Raw genomic sequence first — 21236 nt, 5'->3', positions numbered from 1 at the left:
ATTCAGCCATAAAAAAGGATGAAGTCTTGCCACTTGTGGCAACCTGGACGGACCTTGAGAGTATTATGCTAAGTGAAGTTAAGTCAGATGCAGAAAGACAAATACCATATGATTTCCTTCACACATGGAATCTAAAAAAAACAAATGAAGAAACAAAATAAAGCAGAAACAAACTCATAGAGAACAGATTAGTGGTTACCAGAGGGGAAGGAGGTTGAAGGGTAGGCAAAATGGGTGAAGGGGGTTAAATGTATGGTGATGGATGGTAACTAGACTTGTCATGGTGATCACTTTGTAGTGTATGCAAGATGTTGAATTATAATGTTGTACACCTGAAACTTACATAATTTTTTAAAAAAAGAAATCAATTATATAGACTGTTAAATAGTGACAAGTGCCAAGGAGAAAAAAGAAAGCAAAAAAGGGATTTAGGAGATGTGTATGCATAAGTGTGTGTGTATGACACGATAAAAGGTATTTAAAATTTTAGGCTGGCCAAAGAAGGCCCCCATTATCCAAAGCACATACAAAGAAGAGTGAGAAATTTATGCCACTGCTTATTATAAGCACAAGATATTGCTGCCAAATTGGTTGTTATTCTGGGTGTGTGTCCAAAAAATTCTTGTTTAGCTAAACAAATGAAACTTCTAAAAAGTTTAAATAAGAAGAATTAACTCTATTTAATGCAGGAAATTACACTGCATAACATGCATTTTTAGTAAAGCAGCTTTCCTTTTTTTCTTTTTTAAAAATATTTATTTATTTATTTGTTTGGCTGCACCGGGTCTTATTTGCGGCACATGGGATCTTCGTTCCCGTGTGCAGGATCTTTAGTTGTGGTGTGTGAACTCTTAGTTGCGGCATGTGGGACCTAGTTCCCTGACCAGGGATCAAACCCGGGCCCCCTGCATTGGGAGCATGGAGTCTTAGCCACTGGACTACCAGGGAAGTCTCAGTAAAGCAGCTTTCTTAATTTTATTTTTAGGAAACGAATCATGAATCGAAAGAGAGAAAACAAATAATTTACTATATAAGGTTGTTGAATTTTATTTTAGACAACATGGTAGAGTTTCTAAAGTACTGAGAGGTTCCAAGTGTCAATCCATTTGGGTAGAGTGTTTATATTCTTCAAAATGATGGCAATTTCTTGAACATCATTGAGTCTATTAATTTTGAAAAAAACCCCAGCTAATTAGAAATACAACAGTCTTGCATTATCTGGGTTATGCTGTTCACGTTGCTGTGGCTGGTTTTCCACTGGAAATCTCAAGAACGGTCCATGTTGTCCACCACAGTAACAGATGAATAAATATGCTAATGCAATTCCCCTAGTCCCAAGCCACTCCCCAGCAAAGCTTTTCGTGTTTAAAGAATTGCATTCCTTCTTGCAGGACAACCTGGGAACAATTTAGTGTATTTAGATGTAATGATTCCTGGTTATCCACAAAGAAGTTGATCCACTGAGTGCCTCATTTCTTATCGTCCTAGCAGCAATTAGAATGTGGGAAATAACTTGTCTCAATGTAATTTCTGTGGCATATTTTCCTCCATGTCTTGTTAAATAAAGTAAACAATGCAGTGTACAACATTCAGATTGCAAGGATGCTTGAACTGCCCATTATCTACAGGAGAGTTTTAGGACCAGTCTTGCCACAGCCCAGCCTTAGAGAAAGAAGAGGCACTATGGTAAGCTATGGCTTATCACTGCTGAAAATGTGACCACAGCAGTAAAGCCAAGTGACAGGAGCCCATATGATGGGATGGCCTGGGTTCAAACCCTGAATCATCTACTTACTGTGGGACTTGAGATACGTTCTTTAATTTTTTGTATGCCTCAATTTCAAAATGAAGATAATAAACCACAAACATTATAGGGTTGATATGAGGAAAATATATGTGTAATTGAAGTCCTCAAAGGAGAGGATGAGGAAGCAAGGTATTTGATGAAATAACAGTTGAAATTTTTCCAAATTTGATGAAAATTATAAACCCACAGACCCCAAAACTCAAAGAATCCCAAGACAAGAAACATAAAGAACACTATTTCGAAGTACATAATAATACCAAAACCAAACAACCCTGCTAAAAACTACATCTGTGGTTCTCCACCAGGGATTATTCCTCCCCATTCCTACTCCCCAGGGGACATCTGACAATTTCTGAAGACATTTTTGTTTGTCACAACTGGGAGGGGAAGAGCGTGTGTGACTGGCATCTAACGGGTAGAGGCCAGGAATTCTGCTAAACATCCTATAATGCACAGGACAGCCCTCACAACAATGAATTATCCTGCCTAAAGCATCAATAGTGCTAAGGTTGAGAAATACTAAAAGCATGTAATAATCAAAAGGCTTAAAACTAGTGATAAAGAGAAAATCATATCATAATTATCTCATTCCTGACAAATATAGAAAGTATATGACATTGTAATATTAAGCATTTTTTGGTAAATTACTCACCATGGTGATGCCAGGAGCTGAGCACCAGTAAGTAAAGGTGCCCAGACCTGTAGACCTACTTGGAGGGGTTTCCAGAACTCACAGGTCAATGTGACCTTTTTTTCTTTTTTTAACCTAAATTTAGGGAGCTACACAATGTGCAAAGTATTCTCAAGATTCTGCCGTGGTTCTCCTGACACTTAATCACAGGTAAGAAGTGGTGGGACCAGAATTTGAACTGAAGTCTGTTTTGAAAAAACACCAAAATAATAACTAATGATACACAATTTAAGATCAAAAAAGTGCTCTTAGTTTACTATCTTGGATCTTCGTAACAAGTCAATGCGCATCTACGTTGCTAGAGCAGTGGTCCACTACAAATTTATTCAGATACTTTGGTAGCCCAAGACAGTTGTTAGTCTATATTTCTTGGCATATTAGTCTATATTTCTTCATTTTTCTGTCAATTGGAGGGAAGAAGAGTGAAGGGTAGTCACAGCTATGGCAGGAACTGTGTATGTTATTTATTGAAAATTGTTTATAGTTTTTAAAAAAATTTTTATTGGAGTATAGTTGATTTACAATGTTGTGTTAATTTCACTGCACAGCAAAGTGAATCAGTTACACATATGCACATATCCACTCTTTTCTAAATTCTTTTCTCATATAGGTCATTACAGAGTATTGAGAAGAGTTCCCTATGCTATACAGTAGGTCCTTATTAGTTATCTATTTTATACATAGTAGTGTGTATATGTCAATCCCAATCTCCCAATTTACCCCTCCCCACCCCTTCCCCCCTGGTAACCATAAGTTTGGAAAACTGTTTATAGTTTTATCTTTATAGATGCCTAGCCTGGAGAAGGGAAGGAAGATATGGTTATTTTTGTTTGATATGTTCCCCCATGGAAAAAAAATTGAGAATCACTTCTCTGAAATATATAAATCAGATCTCTTTGGATCAATTTAGGTAGATTTTAATAGAATGTACATGGAGAGCTAGAGACATACTTTTTTTTTTCTGAATGGTTAAAAAAAGTCACACTAAAGGAAAATAATACTAAGAACACTCATAGTAGCATACTAATCAACAAAATTGTTTAGCTTAGAAAAATTAGAAATTCATCAGTGCTCTAAATGAGTCAAATTTGAGTTCTGTGTCTTAAGAAGGTATCGTCCAAGGTTGAAAAATCAATATTCAACACAATTAGAACAACCAAGCCAGTCTTCTTCTTTAATAGAGGAAATACTAGATCAATATGTGTTTTACTGAGGAAGTATAAACATTAATGAGGGCTAGAGGAGCAGGCAATATATAATTTATCTTGAGCTTCAAACAGTTAAAAGTAGATGTGACTTCACAGTTTTGTTTTGTTTTTTTCTTTTAACTTTACATTTTAACTTTATTTTCCTTCCTCTTTCTCAGGTGGTTCTATATACAAGTTACAGAGAACTCAAAAGAAATGAAATTTGATGTAACTTATCATTCATTAACTTTGCAAACATGCCTTGTTTCCCCCTCCAATTGACTTAACTCTTTTTATAGTCCTATATATTCTCTATAAATGAATAAAAAGAAAAGTTTATACTTACTAGAAAGAACAGTCGTAAGGAAAATGTAGTCTGAAAAGGATATGAGTCCACATTCTCCAAGGGTGTAAAATATACTGCCTTCATCAGCAAATTTTTCTCGTTCCTGGGCAATTTTCTATTGAATGTATGGGTTCCACCAAAAGATAAAAAGAAGATATAACAGAACGAGAATATAAATAGTTAGAGATGAATCACCATTTATCTGACAGTTTTATGCTATTTATCATAAGCATTTCTCTGATGGCCATTCCAAATTAATGGATCCTTTACAGTTTTTAAGATGATTAAAATTATAAGAAAAAAGATGATTTTGTTTGTTTGTTTGTTTCAACACTGGCTTAATGTGAACAATGGAATAAAATTTTCAATTTTATGAACTCCTGCCATTTAACATATAACAGGCCCACTTCAGGGCTGGTTTTATCTCTTAGTTTGAAAAACAATCCACCTTTTTCTATAGAGGTATATAAGGTAGAGAAAAAAAAAATGAAAAACTAAAATAAAATCAGTTCTAAATGCCCAAGAGAAACTATACAACTAGTAATGAGAAATGAAGAGGTAAGCAACTATTGTCAACACCCACACAAATGCTCAGAAAACTAATTTCTGAAATACTAATTTTAACTTTTACCTTATGAACCCAAAGAACCTTAGTTTTGGAATGTAGAACAGTTTACAAAGTAAACAGCATCTCTGAAATATAATGTCAAATCAGACACACACCAAACTTTAGGCATGAGTTAATTTAATTATATTTACTGTGACCTTGGTGGAGGCTCCTAAATTTCAGCTATTTGAAGAAACTCTCCCAAAACTTAGCTTTTACTCTAAGTATGTATTTATTTTCTTTAATCTATAAAGCTCACAAAGAGAGTTAATTCTCAGGTTCAGTAATGGTCTATGTGGGAAGCAGTCTCTTCCTGGGTGTTTAAGGAAACTTACCCTGTTTTCTGATTTGCTACCAAACCATAAACTTAGTGGTGACATTGAAGATACTTTCAAAAACTGAAAAGGATCCACCAAAGAGTTAGACTTGAAACACATTTCCATAAGTTCTGGACCAACCAAAGAAATTTCAGGAATTATTCTGGGTACCAAAAAAAGAAATATGAGGTTTTAAAAACCCAAACCAACAAAGCACAAAGTAATAACATCATGCAAGCACAAAATAAGAAGCAGCACTGCAAGCATAACCTTGGGAGGAGTATCATGAAAATTAAACCAACAAGCACCACCACACCACCATCCAGGTACACAACTATCCAATAGGTTACCTCTGTCTAGTGAAGATCCCATCATACACCACAAAGGAAAGAAAACTGGTTAAGCAATTGAAGACACAAGTACCAAATGAATCATCATGATCTTCTTAGTAAACCCACTCAAAATAGCCTCTACTGGATATTTGCTTGTAATAGGAAACAGTAACCATGGACAGGCAAAAATCCATAGTTGAACGCCTGCAAAGTGGTAAGAGGTTTTGATGGCAGTTTCTACTTAGGAAAGTGCTTCTGACTCATTTGTGATGGGCAGAAAGCCTGGTCCAGCCTGACAGCATTTAGAGATTACTTCTTTGAGTCAAAACCAAAAATGAGCCCACGGTCCAATATGTTCAATTAAGGTTAGATCTCATATCACACTTGATCGTCTACCAATAGATTAAACACAAATTTCAGACAAAAGAAGGCTACTGGATGAAAAGAGCAGCAAAGCTGTTCACTGGTAAGTTAGTATTTTAATTTCTCAAAAGAAAAAAAATGTACATTTTTAACATTATCCAAGATACTGCAAAAGTAAAGCATGTGAATAAGAAAAAATACACAAAATGAGAACAGGCTGTCAAAAGCATACCATTACTAGCCAGAATAAATTTGTATAGAAGCTGAGTAACCCATATTAATTATGTAATAATCTTATGGAGAGATTGCTATAAGCAAATAAAATAAATAATATATTGGGATCCAGAAGTCGAGAAACAGACAAAAGTCTAAGGACAAACTGAAATGAGGCAGATAAGCCAAAAAAGCGTATCTAACATTATTTTTCTAAGAACCATCTGGACTATGCTGCTGCTCAGAAGATAAAAAGAAAAATCCAAGTTTCTCCACAACTTTTTATTTTGATATACTTTCAAACTCATAAAAGTGGAAAGATCCGTATAGGGAACTCTCATATGCTCTTTACTCAGAATCACCAACAGTTTATGTTATCACCCTATTTGCTTTTCATTTTATATAGATACATATTTTCTTTTACACCATATTGAAAGTTGGAGACATATGCCCCTTTACACTTAAATACTTCAGTATATATTTCCTATGAACAAAGACATTCTCTTACATACTACAGTATACATTTCATAAAACCAGGATATTTAATACTGATAGTACTATTATCTAATCCACAGTCTATTATCAAATTTAGTGAACTGTCCCAATAATTTCCTTTACAGCTATCTTCCCCCCAGTCCAGGATGTAGTCCACAATCATAAATGGCATTTAGTTGTCATGTCTTTTTAATCTCCATTAATCTAAAACAGCTTTCTTTGCCCATCTTTATTTTTTCCTTTGGAGGTTTATGCCCAAATTTATTTTTTCCTTTGGAGGTTTATTATTATTTTTGATTGTGGTAAAATTCACATGACATAAAATTCACCATTTTAACCATTTAACCATAAAATGTGTGGGCCTTTTAGGTTTGGCTTCTTTCACGTATCATATTTTGTAGGTTCATCCATGTTGTAGCATCAATCAGTACTTCATTCCTTTTTATCGCCAAATAATATTCCATTGTATATATACCACAAATTGTTTATCCATTCATCCACTGAAGGATATTCGGGTTGCTTCCACCTTTTGGCTATTGTGAATAGTTCTACCATGTACATTCATGTACAAGTATTTGTTTGAATATCTGCTTTCAGTTTTTTTGGGTATATACCTGAGAGTGGAACTGCTGAGTCATATCATAACTCTAAGTTTAAGTTTTTGAGGAATGGCCAAACTGTTTCCCACAGCGGCTACACTATTTTGCATTAATACCAGCAATGTAAAAGGGTTCCAGTTTCTCCACATCCTCAATTTTCTTTTTCTTTCTTTTTTTTTAAAAATTATATCCATCCTAGTGAGTGTGAAATGGTATGTTATTGAGGTTTGATTTACATTTCCCTAGGGCCTAATGATGTTGAGCATCTTCTCATGTGTCTGTTGGCCATCTGTATTATCTTCTTTGGAGAAATCTCTATTCAAATCGTTTGCCCATTTTTGAGTTGGGTTATTTGTCTTTCTGTTGTTGAGTTGTAAGTTTCTTTATATCAATATATTCTATACACTAAACATATCAGATATAGGGTTTGCAAATATGTTCTCTCATTCTGTTCATTGCCTTTTCACTCTCCTGATAATGTCCTTTGGTGTACAGAAATTTTAAATATTGATGAAGTTCTATTTGTCTATTTTTTTCTCTTATTGCTTGTGCTTTTGATGTCGTATCTAAGACTCCATCACCAAATCCAAGATCATGAAGATTCACCCTGTTTCTCTAAAAGTTTTGTAGTTTCAGCTTTTATATTTAGGTCATTGATCTATTTTGAGTTAATTTTTGTATTAATGTGAGGTAGGGGTCCAACTTCACTATTTTGCATGTGATATCCAGTTGACCCCATACCATTTGTTGAAAAGATTATTCTTTTACCACTGAATGGTCTTGGCACCCTTGATGAAAATAAATTGACCATATATATGTGGGTTTATTTCTGGACTCTCAATTTCATTCCATTGATCCTTGTGTCTATTCTTATGCCAGTACCACACTGCTTACGTTTTTATAATTTTTAAAAACTGTGGTAAAATGTACATAATATAAAATTTACCACAGAACCATTTTAAAGCGTAAAATTTGGTGGTATTAAGTACAATCACAATGTTATGTAACCATCACCACTACCTAGTTCCAGAACGTTTTCATAACCCCATTTGGAAGGAAACCCCTTATCCATTAAGCAGTCACATCCCACTGCCCCCTCCCTCTAGCCCCTGGAAATCACTAATTTGCTTTCCGTCTTTATGGATTCATATTTTTTGGATATTTCATATAAATGGAACCATACCTAGTTATTTTCTTAGTGGCCACTCTGCAGATTACAATTAACATCTTAAATTTACAGCAACCTAGTTTGAATAAATACCAACTAAGCTTCAATAGTATTAAAAAACTCTGTTCTTGTACACTTCCATTTCCCTTTATGTTATTTTTGCAAATTACATTTTTATACAGTGTGCCCATTAACATAGATTGATAATTACTGTTTCATGCATTTGTCTTTCAGATTACAGAGGGATAGATAAGAGTTATAAACCACAAATAAAATAATACTGGCTTTTATATTTACCTATGTTGTTACTGGTACTGGTGTTATTTCTTAATATAGCTTCAAGTTACTATCTAGTGTTCTTTCTTTTCAGCCTTAAGTACTCCTTTTAGCATTTTTTGTAGGGTAGATCTACTAGCAACAAACTCCTCTGCTTTTGTTTGTCTGGGAATGGCTTAATATCTATCTCCTTCACTTCTGAAGGATAATTTTGCAGGTATAGAATTCTTGGTTGACAATTTTATTTTTCTTTCAGCACTTTAAATATGTCATCCCACTGCCTTCTGGCCTTCATGGTATCTGATGAGAAACTGGTTGTTAATCCTATTGTGTACAGTTTGTGTGTGGTAAGTTGCTTCTCTCTTCCTGTTTTCAAGATTCACCGTCTTTAGCTTTTGACAGTTTGATTATAATGTATCTCAGTGTGGGTCTCTTTGAGTTTATCCTATTGGAGTTATTTAGCTTCCTGGATGGGTAGATTCATATATTTCATTAAATTTGTAAAGTTTTGAGCCATTATCTCTTCAAATATTCTTTCTGTCCCCTTTTCTCTCTCCTTGCCTTCTGAGATTCCTATTGTACATATGTGGTACACTTGGTAGTGTCACATAGGTCTCATAAGCTCTGTTCATCTCCTTTTTTTTTTGTTTCTCAGACTGGAAAATATTAATTGACCTATCTTCAAGTTCACTAATCATTTTTCCTGTGTATTCAAATCTGCTGTTGAACCCCTTCACTAAAATTTTCCTTTCAGCTATAGGAAATTTTCAGTTCCAGAATTTCTATTTGATACCTTTTTAAAATTTCTATCTATTTTTTGCTATTAGTTCATACATCATTCTCCTTGTTTCCTTTAAGTTCATTGCCTGTAGTTTCTTTTAGCTCTTTGAGTATATTTAGGACAGTTGATTTAAAGTCTGTCTGTAATAAGTTGCAATATCTGAGCTTTCTCAAGGATAGTTCCTATTCCTTTTTTTTCCTGGGCCATACTTTGTTTCTTTACAAGCATAATGTTTTTGAAAACCGGACATTTTGTATATTACAATGTGGTAATTCTGGAAACAGGATTCGCCCACCTTCTCAGGGTTTGTTGTTGCTGCTTGCATGGGTTGTAGTCATTTCTTTAATGATTTTTGTAAATTCTTTTGTAAATACTTGGTCCAGCATGGTCACTCAAGTCTCTGTTTCATACCTTAGTAGTCAGCTAGTGATCTGACAGAGATTTCCTTAAGCTCCTGGATCCAAAGGGTGGGGGAAAAAAAAAACCTCTCAAGATCCTTGCAGACTGGCTCTGTGTTGGGCATTCTTTCAATGCTTAGTCACTATTTATAATTCTGCCCTTGCCTTCATTTCTTGCTTGCTTGGAAGCTAAACATCAGCCAGAAGTGAAAGGTTAGGGTCTGTTGGGGTTTCCTCTAAGTACTCATTTGGCCCTGGGTGTGCACATGGCCTTTCAGATTCACCAGTATATGGTAGAGCATTTCAAAGTCCTTGTTCTCTCACCCATCTCCTGCGGCAGCCTCTCCTTTCCCAGCTGTTTTGGTTTGTCTGCTGCTTGTCTTCAGCTGCTGTGGCTAGTATATTTACCTTTATGCTTTTAACAAATGCCACCTGGGAGGTCACCCCAGCCCTAAGAAAGCTCCAAGGTAGGCGAAACAAACACAAACCCCCAAGCTGATTCCTCATTGGCCAGACAGGTCAAGGCCCACATTCACATTCTCTGAAAACAAGGTCTGCCCTGCCCCTTCTGGCACCAGGGAGCTATACCGTGAACGCACAATCTTTATGGCTGCCACTGTGCTGGGGGGTGAGGGGTGGTCATCAGGTAAGTTAAAACACCACAACATTCTCTTACCAAATTTCAACAGCTTCTTTCTTCTTTAAGCATTCCCCTAGTTGCTTAAAGTCTGATTAGTTAGATTCCACAGATCTGAAAAAGCTGATCGACAGTTTTCACTAGCTTAATTATTGTCTTAGTGGAGGTGTGTAGTTTTGGCGTTACCTACTCTGCCAATTTTGGTCTCTTTATACTTTTTGACCTTGAACAATTTGAAAAGTACAGGTGAATTATGTTGTAAAATATCCCTCAATTTGAATTAGGCTGCTGTTTCCTCATGATTACATTCATATCTATTTGTCTATTATAAACTATGAATTCATAATGATATCTCTAATTCCATTCTAATACCACAGAGCACAATTTAGTCTTGCCCTTTACACATGTGTTACTACTCCCTTCTCCAACAGAGAGAAATCTGGTTCCCATTATCCGCAATATATTTACTCATTTGCTCAAGCTTAGAATACAAGGAAGATAGTTTCACAATTGCTAATTATCTCTGCAAAAAACGAATGTATCATCTAGAGTTCAATATTTGTTACAGATTTAAGTAAAATCCACTTATGGGGAAATGCACAAATCCAATATACGATTCAATGAGTTTTAGAAATACATATCTGAGTAACCCAGATATATATTTGGGTTATAGAACATTTCCACCATCCCTGATGTTTCCTTTATGCCTCTCCACAGTTAATTCCCACCATATTTTTGTGCCACAGATTAGTTTTGCTTATTCTAGAACTTCCTATAAATGGTATCACCAGTATATACTCTTTGGTGTCCAGCTTCTATGGTTCAGCATAATGTTGGGGAGATTCATCCACACTCTATTTATCAGTAACTCATTCATTTTTATTGCAGAGTAGTATAATACTCACCAATAAAATTTAAAATATTAAAAATAAATAATTTATGTAATTTATTTTGCATATAATTATATTGTGCATATAATAATGCACACAAGTAATATCACAATTTATTCATTCCTTTAATGATTAAACAGGCACTTTTCAGTTTTTGACTATTCTGACTTTCCTCAAAGTTGTACTTCTTTTACTGGCACCATCAATGTACGACAGTTCTAGTTGCTCCACATCATTGTCAACATTTATGTGGCCAGTTTCTTTAATTTAGCCATTTTAGTGGTATCTCATTGTGGTTTTTTTGAGCATTTCCCTGATGACCAAGTGTTTTAAGCACTTAGCTTATTGACAATATATCTTTCTCTGGGAAGTATCTGTTCAAGTTTTTTGCCCATTTTCAATTGGGTTGTTTGTCTTTTTATTACTGATCATTATATGTTCTGGATATGAGACTCTTTTCAATGTGGTAGCCAGACTCCAAAATAACCCCAGTGTTTCTTGCCTCCTGGTATTCATGTCCTTGTGTAGATCTAGTCTCTTCCCACATTGAATCAGGGTTGGTCTGTATAACTAACAGAATACAGCAAAAGTGATAATGTGTGACTTCTGAGGCTAAGGCATAAAAGGCCCCTTGCTCTGCTGGAGGCAAGCCAGGTCTCATTTGAACAGAACACTCGAGCAGGCTTGTGGAGAGCCTACAGGGAGAGGATCTGAGGCCTCCCAACCACAGTCAGTACTATCTTATCAGCCATTTGAGTGAGCCACATTAGAAATAAATCTTCTATCCTTGGTCAAGCTAGACGGCGAAGGCCCTAGCCAACAGCTGACAGAAGCCATTTCTAAGCCATTTGTTGAAAACACCTTCCCTTCCCCCATTTAATTATTTTGGCACCTTTGTTAAAAATCAATTTACCACGTAAGTGTGCATCCACTCTTCTATAATAGCTTCTGACTTGAGTAGCCTATTTTCTTTTGAAGGTCTTTTGATTACTAGCAAAGTATATGATTGTTTTCCAAAATATAAATAATGTAGCTTGAAAGACTGTGCATGAGATTCATCTGGGGTCATAGTTTAGGCCTAGCCACCTCTACCATTAAAGCAATTATAAAGTCTGCAGAGATAACAAAGACGTCACTGAACAGACCTTAAATTGTATATTGATTGAGAATTACTACCAGAACATACCTCCATAGGGGCTATTTTATACTGACACTTTCCAATGCTAATTCAGTTAGTGTGATTGTCTCCAGGAGGAAAACCCCTACTCTACTGCATTAAATAGGATATGTCCATGTTTGCAATCCTAGTCCTCTAAAGGAGAAAATATTTCTGCTTGCAGGGCTATCTATGAGACCTCTGCTGTACTGAATACAGTTACAGGGACCAGGAGAGGCCAAAAGAAGGTCAAATTGCTCTACATAAGAAAAAGTTGAAGAAGACATCTGGGAGAAAAAATATAGAAGGAAAAGGGACCCTCGAAAGGTGAGCCAAAAAGAGGAAGGAGACGTGACCAGAGAGTAATAGAAAGTATCAAAGTTGGGAAAACAGAGAAAAGAAAGCATGTGAGCACATATGTGCACACATGTGTTTGAGAGAAAGGACAGAGAGTACATGTTTTGCAGTAGCTCTTTAAAAACAAGAAAGGGGGGCTTCCCTGGTGGCGCAGTGGTTGAGAATCTGCCTGCCAATGCAGGGGACACGGGTTCGAGCCCTGGTCTGGGAAGATCCCACATGCCGCGGAGCGACTAAGCCCGTGAGCCACAATTGGTGAGCTTGCACGTCTGGAGCCTGTGCTCCGCAGCGGGAGAGGCCACGATAGTGAGAGGCCCGCGCACCGCGATGAAGAGTGGTCCCCACTTGCCGCAACTAGAGAAAGCCCTCACACAGAAACGAAGACCCAACACAGCCATAAATAAATAAATAAATAAATAAATAAATAAAAATTAAAAAAACAAAAAACAAAAAACAAGAAAGGGACTTCCCTGGTGGTGCAGTGGTTGAGAGTCCACCTGCCAATGCAGGGGACACAGGTTCGATCCCTGGTCCAGGAGGATCCCACATGCTGTGGAGCAGCTAGGCCTGTGCGCCACAGCTACTGAAGCCCCCGTGCCTGGGGCCCATTGCTCCACAACAAGAGAAGCCACTGCAATAAGAAGGCCCCACTCGCCACAACTAGAGAGGGCCCGTGCGCAGCGGCGAAGTTCAGTTGGGTCTTCGCAGTTGGCGAAGACCCAACACAGCCAAAAATAAATAAATTAATAAATAAATAAATTTTAAAAATAAATAAATAAAATAAAAACCAGAAAGAAAGATGTTTAAAGAGGACTTTTAAATTAGCTATGCTTTGTGATGTGCCCTGTGCAATACAGTCTTCTAATTCTTTAGTAAAGGTCTACATTGTTCTTCCATGCTTCAGGAGTTGGGGTGGGGGTAGAAGGAGACAGGGAGAGAAGTTACATTATGTTTTCTGAGGCATCCACTTGTCAAAGAGTAGTTCAGGTACATTTAGGATTACACAACTATCTATCAATATTAACTCTAAGAATTTATAAGTGTGTTTTCAAGTATCCAAAACTCCAAAGATAACTGTTATAAAATTCATGACATATATTAATCACAAACACCTAAACTGTCATAAAACCATCATATTTGATCCCTCAAATTATTTAAAGTTAGGAGGAGAATCAAATAAATATGTCAAGATTTGGAAAGAAGTGGGAGTTACCAGAAACCAATTTTTAGACTATTTTGTGTTGCATGACAGTTTGGTAGCTGATATTCTTAAACCAAAGGCCTGATTCTACCATAAATGATATCCTCAAGTCAAACAGCCAAGGCACAAGGAGAAACTGTGAAAATAGATATACTGAAGTTTAATAATGAATAAATTTTTAAAAGCACCGAAGTATGGTGAAAATGGAAAATCAAGATTCAAAGAAGGAGAGTGGAAGGAAGGTTTTTGGTTATTTTTTCTTATTCCTAAAGTCTTATCAGTGTTTAATTTTGCAAATTGAGAATGTCAAGTAAATTGTTCCTTCACTTAATCTTTTAGATAAAGTTTAATCTTTGACTAAATTTTAAGTCATTTTTGTCTTAAGCAAATACAATTTATATACTTCAGGGGTAATATGGAGGCACAGTGCAAGGAAAACATAACCTTCCTTAGCAGATTGGTAGTAATGTTCATTTTCTCTCACTGTCTCAGAGGTGGTTATTTATATTTTTTGTTCCTAATGAACATTTATATTAATATGTATTTTTACTAGTGAAATCTATCACAAGGATTTGTATTTAATTCAATATAAGTAATAAATTCAATATAAATAATAAACATAAGACAAACTAAAAGGAAGAAATCTATATAAAAGTCAAAAGAAATAGAATATATTTCAATTCTATTGTAAGACCATATAATGTGAGATTAAGTAATATATTAACATATCATTCAGTAAAAAAATTTATAGAAACTTATATTAAAGCTCCTGAGGTAAGATTCTAGCAACTACTTCAGTGTATATGCTGAAAATTAAACAGAACTGGGTATTTTAAAAAGAAGCTATAATTGCAGATACCTTACAGAGCATTATACTATTTTATGCATCTTAGAAGCTACATATCAGACACTACTCTAATCACTTGAATCTCTGAAGTTAAGGCTGTGAAAGTGGAATGCAGGTAAACTGATCACAATAGAATTTCTATTCAATTTACTGACAAATGTTACTCCCGTTGTGGAGAACAAGACTATGCAAATTATTTCAAAGCAGTGTGCTCACTGACTTAAAATGAAATTTAACTGTTTTACTGTTCATTTACATGACCTAGTCTTAGATCTTATATGTTTTAAAATTTAAAACACAGCTACAGACTCAACATCACTAAAACATTCAAATTACTGACCTTAAGTACAGGCAAATAAATTAATAATCTCATAAGAATCCTGGTAATGATCTCAACTGTACCATATCCTGAATCTTTTAATTTTTTAGATAAGCAGAAAGACTTAAGAGTAAACTTACAGCAAATCAGCAATTACATGTGTAACTACTACACTTCTCAGTTAGTCTAAAACCTCAATTGTTTTACCAGGATGGCTTTGTGCTGAAGCATTCACACTCTTGTTTCTGACCAATCACAAAAACTTATAAAACATCTGGCTAAAGTTGCAGGTACCATTAGGAGCCCTGGGACTGGGAATTCCAGACATGATTCCAACTTGTTAATACTCACAGTGCTCAAACAGTGAATTCTGTTATAAAAGGATTGAACAAAATAGGGCCAATAACTTTGCCTTTTAGGACTTGACTGGATAAAGCCAAAGAGAAAAATCATATCTAGGAGTTTAACCTCATTATTTATTCTAGTTAAGATCCACTTTTCAAGTTCTATAGTTTGAAGTAAACTTTTTTCTATCGAGTAGAAGTTGATGGACTATGCCAGCAAAATAAATGCTAACACATCATCTAGAACCTTAAAACATCTCTGGTATGTAGGAAATCTGATAAAGAACGCAGCTTTACTATTTAAATTAAGATGTCATCCTTTATGAAACTGAAATAATTGGACTGTTTTAATATTAACATTTCTCTATATTGCTGAAATACATTTCGAAGCCTATCTAAATCCCTCAAGAAGTCCTTGTGTTGTATTTCAAAAACAAATTAATAATAATAGTATGCTTCTCCCAAAAGATGCAATTTCAGCATATAATTTCCAAATGATAAATAGTATTTCTACCTAAGGTTGGGGTGAGGGCAGGGAGAACAGGTGTTAGAAAGAAAGAGAAAATTCAGCAATTTCCCCATGCAATTAATGCTCACTCTTCATTATTTAGTTGGTGCACAGATGCCAAAGCCTTGTGTAAGATATCAATCTTAAACAATCACACTATTCTCAATCAAACAGAAAATGTTGCACAGTTAAAATATGTGTTATTCTTCTTCCCCCATCCCATACCTGAACTTGCAGAAGATAGAATTTGGGGATATGTCAGATAAAAATTAAACCGAGATGTTTCTAATTTACAGTACTTTATGATTTCTACTTCTAACTCAGAGGTTCCAAACTTTGTAAAGGTATTATTGCATTTGAGGCAACAAACACAAATTACTGTGCAACAAACTGTGGAAGGTGAATGCTTAAGATCCTGGAAACTTCACTCTGCCAGAAAGCCATTCTCTTTTCAGTCCCAATTCTAACCACTTCAGCTCTGAGAACAACTCCAAACACCTAGAATGCAAATGTTTTCCTATTTCATTAACTAGATGGCTAAAGAGAATATGGATACAAATGAAGATGCTTAAGAAAAACAGTGGCAGAAGATTTGATTAAAGCAATGATAAAAATTCAAAAGTCTACTGGAACAGCATTAACTTCAAAGAAATGATATAACTTTATTGAAATGATTTATTTCAGTCTTCAGTATCTGATGAGGTGTTCTCAAAACCCTAGATGGGGAAAATCATCAACTCTATTAGTTTCTACCACATTATGCCTGCAAACTTGCTTCAAGGAAGCTCTGGGTGGGAGAATCTATATTTTGTCATTACTGATTATCTGCTACCCAAATCTAAGAATTTAATTTTGAATGTTGGCCACTCAAGTCAATCAGTGCTGAGAAGAACTGTCCTGAGCTCAGCAGCAGTCTTGGTTTCAGTCACATGGGTTAGAAAAGGCTTCCCTATCACTTCATGGAAAAACAACCTCACATACAAATTTTGAAAAATAAGTCAATATAGTATTTCACCTTCTCCCGTTTGGAAAAAATTATTCCAAGAAAAAATGCACCATAAGAACGAAAAAGAAGAGTTTCACTCTGAGGATCACTGTTCACACCCTCGATTTACACTGTTCTAGTAACTATCATCTCCCAGGAAATCCTTTAGATGAAGAATTTTTCAATCATTTTGAAATCAAACATTTTTAGGTATTCCTTGAATACCACCAACCATTAAAGACATATCAAGAATTTAAAAATTATAGTTTGCATGTTCTATGCCAGGCACTGTGTTAAACACTTGCATTATCTCTTTAAGTTCTCACTGCAATTCTATGAGATAGATGATACTACTGTCTGCACTTAACAGATGAGAAAACTGAGGGTTAGAGAAGTTAAATAAGAAGCCCAAGGTGACAGTGCTATAAAGTGGCAGGACAGGTCATGGTCTGACTCCAGAACCCATGCATGAACTATTATATGTTGTACTGTATCAAATGCACAGAAATACATCAGGTGTCTATACTGTTTGCAATTTCTAAAATTTAATGCAGATTGAATATTTTTGGAGCAAAACATAGTTTATTATTGTAAAATATTAATCTTGAGGCTTAGCTTGTATTAGCTCATTTATCTTGAAGTTGAAGATGAAAATCTAGTTAATGATGTAGGTGCACATCGTATTTTTATGCCCTGATTTGTTCAAATGTATATTTTAATCATTTTCAAAATGAGTATCTATAAAAGAATGTTATGATTCTCTATAATCTTCTTAATTAATAGATGTTACATTGATCTATAATTGGAGAAGCTTTTTATTTATATATAGAACTTTTAAAAAATGCACCATGGCAAAGCCAAATATGCAAACCAAGAACTATCCTCACACTTTCTCTGCAACCAAAGGTCATCAATACATATCAGTTGAGAACCCATTTTTACCAGAACAGAAGAAATAAAATGTTTTGAGTGGTTTTCATAGAAATCTATTTGTGCAACTTTGAAACATGATAGGGTGTTTGTGCTAAAATAATTTTAAAACGGAAGTTAGTTTGGAACGAAGTCCTCTCATATCAAAGTGAATTTCAAATCTTGTTTCATGATGGAAAAGCTAAACATAAAGGTGTTGGAAATGTAATGGTCAGTCATGTTTACGCTTTCAAATCAACAATGATAAATCAAATGGGTTCACAGATGACCCCAAATTCAAACACAACAGAATCTAAAATAAAAACATATTTAAAGACATCTTAATAGAAGTCTTAATATTTGGGACAACCAAGTAAACTATATCCTCCTTGGGAGCACTTAATGATTATATTATTGTTTCTTTGTTCAAGATGAAAAATCAAGCACATGGGTTAAATCAACAGACTTTAGTAGTGGTGGAACTCAGAGACTGGAAAGAGACATTATGGATACTCCTCACAGCAATATAGTAAGTACTGACACCATTCATAAGCTGCATCTGAAGAACAGCACTCATACTATGCTACCAGAAAAACAAAATGATCCCAGCCTTTCCACAGGCAATAGGAACTTAGCATGCAAAGGACAAATCCCTGTAAGGAAGCAAGCAAGAAAGTCCTCTTGTATAAAGTAACTGCTCATTGACCTTTGGAAGCTTAAACAATTTATACTAGTGTCACCAAAATGAGTGATATTTATAGAACCCAATATAAACAATTCCTCCACTACCTATTCTAAGAAAGAGTTTATTATTTTTAATATAAAATATAAATATATTTTGTATATAATATACAAAGCTTATTAATAAGATATTCTTAAGAATACAATAAAACTTGATTCTGAATCCTTGATCAACAAAGGATACTACCTTCAATAGTCAAAGTTTAAAGAAGACTGATGCTCTTTGTCAACTACAGAGGTTGACTACTCAATGCTGCAGGATCTGGAGACTTCCAAGTCCTTACCAATTCCTACCTCTTTTCTCTTCTCCTCATTGTCTAGTAAGGGCACCTAAGTGAGGCAAGTCATTTTAAACCTCTAAGCCTTAAACCACACAATTATCAAAGGAGAGGAAGAATTTTTAGCTGCCTCCTACAAACTGTCCTGCCATAAACAGAGAACTGGAAGTGGCTGTCCTCAATCACAGGTGTTAACACCTCATTTGATTTACACTCCTTAGCACTCTGCATGATGGTTGTGCCACAGCTATTCTAAAACAAAATCTCCAGGATTAGAAACATTGATAATGGGATTATCAATAAATTATTTTGATACAGTAATTTAAATATTTGTTGGTTTGTTTCAGAATGCAATTAAAGGCAAAGGTGGTAAAATAGTCTACTGCACCAATAACAGGATGATTGGTTTGGGGGTTTGGTAAGGAGACTACTAAAAATATATATCATTTTAAGAACAAGGAAGCACAGGAAAAATGTTGTATAAAAATAAACAGCGGGCTTCCCTGGTGGCGCAGTGGTTGAGGATCTGCCTGCCAATGCAGGGGACACGGGTTCGAGCCCTGGTCTGGGAAGATCCCACATGTCGCGCAGCGACTGGGCCCGTGAGCCACAATTGCTGAGCCTGCGCGTCTGGAGCCTGTGCTCCGCAACGAGAGGGGCCGCGATGGTGAGAGGCCCGCGCACTGCGACTAGGGGTGGCCCCCGCTTGCCGCGGCTGGGGAAAGCCCTCGCACAGAGGCGAAGACCCAACACAGCCATAAATAAATAAATAAAAAAAATAAATAAATAAAAAAAAAATAAACAGCACCTTGTGATCTTCATTAATTAAATAATTATTTTACACCAAAGGAGGTTCTAATTAAGCTTAGTTTATATTTTTATTAAGAAATGCAAGAGTAATGTTTTTAATGAATATATTTTGAATACATTTTAATAGTTTATAAACTATAATTAAGAAGTCTAAGCCTTCAAAGATCAATTTGAAAAGTACTTCTTAGGCGTGTCCTTGAAATTCTCCTTTGTCAGCCTACAATCTATTCTTTTTTATGATTTTCTCCATGTATTTGCTGCTTTTCCATTTAAAGTTGTTGATTAGCTCAAAAAAGCAAAATAATGAAGTCTTTCTAAATGTTCCATCTGTTTCCCCTTAAGTCATTTTATTGAGCAAAGTACAACTAAGCAACTGCTTATCTGTATTTATTATTTAAGAAATTTCAAAAGAAAAAAAAAAAAACTACTGATTTTTCACTTGAAGTTACTGTTGTCTCACCATCCCTGCTACAGTTCAACTAGGAACACGGCATCCCTACTACTAAGACTATTTAAATGACCCAAGTAACTGAGTATCCATTATACAATGATTAAAACAGTTTCTTGACCTTTGGTGTGACACATAATGTTAAAACTTCCTTTTAAATTATGCTAGGTACTATATTCTCAAGGACTTGTGCAGTGTTTGAATTGTCATATTAAAGATTTGTTAATTTAAAGTGACAGGAACTGAATCACTCTGAAGGGAGCAGGGAAAGGACATGAACATGCACTGAACCTTTGTCCCTGAAGCGTTACTATGGGTTTTGAAACATTAATTAATTTAAGGCACATGCTGCTGAGTCAGTACCTGCCAGGAATCCTGATCAGAAGAGGAGAAAAAGAAAAATAAATAACATTGTTTGATTATATGAACAAAAACTCCCAAATCAAATATATTTATATCACAAACTATTATAACATATAAAGGACCAAATGTGATTTGGAATAAAATCACTGAAAACCCGAAACAGGAAATGAGGAATACATAAAAATATTTTATATATTATCTGCTAGGTACAGTAAGACAAAACAAAACAAAAACCCAAATAACTCAATAACCTCGCCGAAATAAAACATACAATTACAGAAAAACTTCACATTACTATAAAAAGAAAATGCATGAATAATTACCTATTTCTTAAAGAAAAGGGAAAGCAAACACTTAACTTTTTTCCATGGGTAGTGAAACCATTTCTTTAATTAAGGTTTCCTTTAAGGGTATCTCACTATCATTTCATGATATACTATTTTTTAACTTCATGGCAAATTCATTGCTTTCGCACCTATATTTAACATATAGGCAACCAAACTCAGATGAGTTCAGAGGATTAATAACTACCCTAAGGAAGAGTTCAGAATGACTACTTAGAAACAGGTCTCTTGCAAAATTATGTTGCACTAAATAAAGTACTATTCATGTTAGTAACAAAAAGCCAGCCATCATGAAGGCTGGCACTGATGAAGCAGTTTAAGTTAGCTAATTCAGCTGGGTACCACTCCAAAGTACCTTCATATATCAAATGGTTTAAAAAAATTTTTTTCAACAAATAAACTTCACTGGCTGTGAAATAAAATTTGACCTGAACTTATCATACTTCTCAAACCAACCTTAGCAGCATGATAAAAGTTCTTGACTGAAAAATATATGCTATCAACAATTTACAAGCCTAA

At 35.2% G+C, this 21236-nt stretch overlaps 1 protein-coding gene across 2 annotated transcripts in view; it reads right to left on the bottom strand.

Annotated features, from left to right (window-relative positions):
* The window catches only part of MICU1 (mitochondrial calcium uptake 1), a 215202-nt gene that overhangs the window by 113792 nt on the left and 80174 nt on the right, over positions 1-21236 (bottom strand). Inside the window, exons 1-2 of one of the 2 annotated variants that reach the window (XM_059900043.1) lie at positions 4974-5096; positions 4032-4146 (exon numbers count right to left, since the gene is read on the bottom strand). In XM_059900043.1, the coding sequence (XP_059756026.1) occupies positions 4032-4146; positions 4974-5081 (223 nt within the window). In that variant the 5' untranslated portion in view covers positions 5082-5096. Of the gene's footprint in view, positions 1-4031; positions 4147-4973; positions 5097-21236 lie in introns of those variants that run through there. The other variant, XM_059900042.1, reaches the window with a different exon arrangement.

This window comes from Balaenoptera ricei, chromosome 16 (assembly GCF_028023285.1).
Source record: "Balaenoptera ricei isolate mBalRic1 chromosome 16, mBalRic1.hap2, whole genome shotgun sequence".
Lineage (NCBI taxonomy): Eukaryota > Metazoa > Chordata > Mammalia > Artiodactyla > Balaenopteridae > Balaenoptera > Balaenoptera ricei.
Note: the sequence above shows the minus strand (reverse complement) of the source record. Positions and strands in the feature narration are given on the sequence as shown.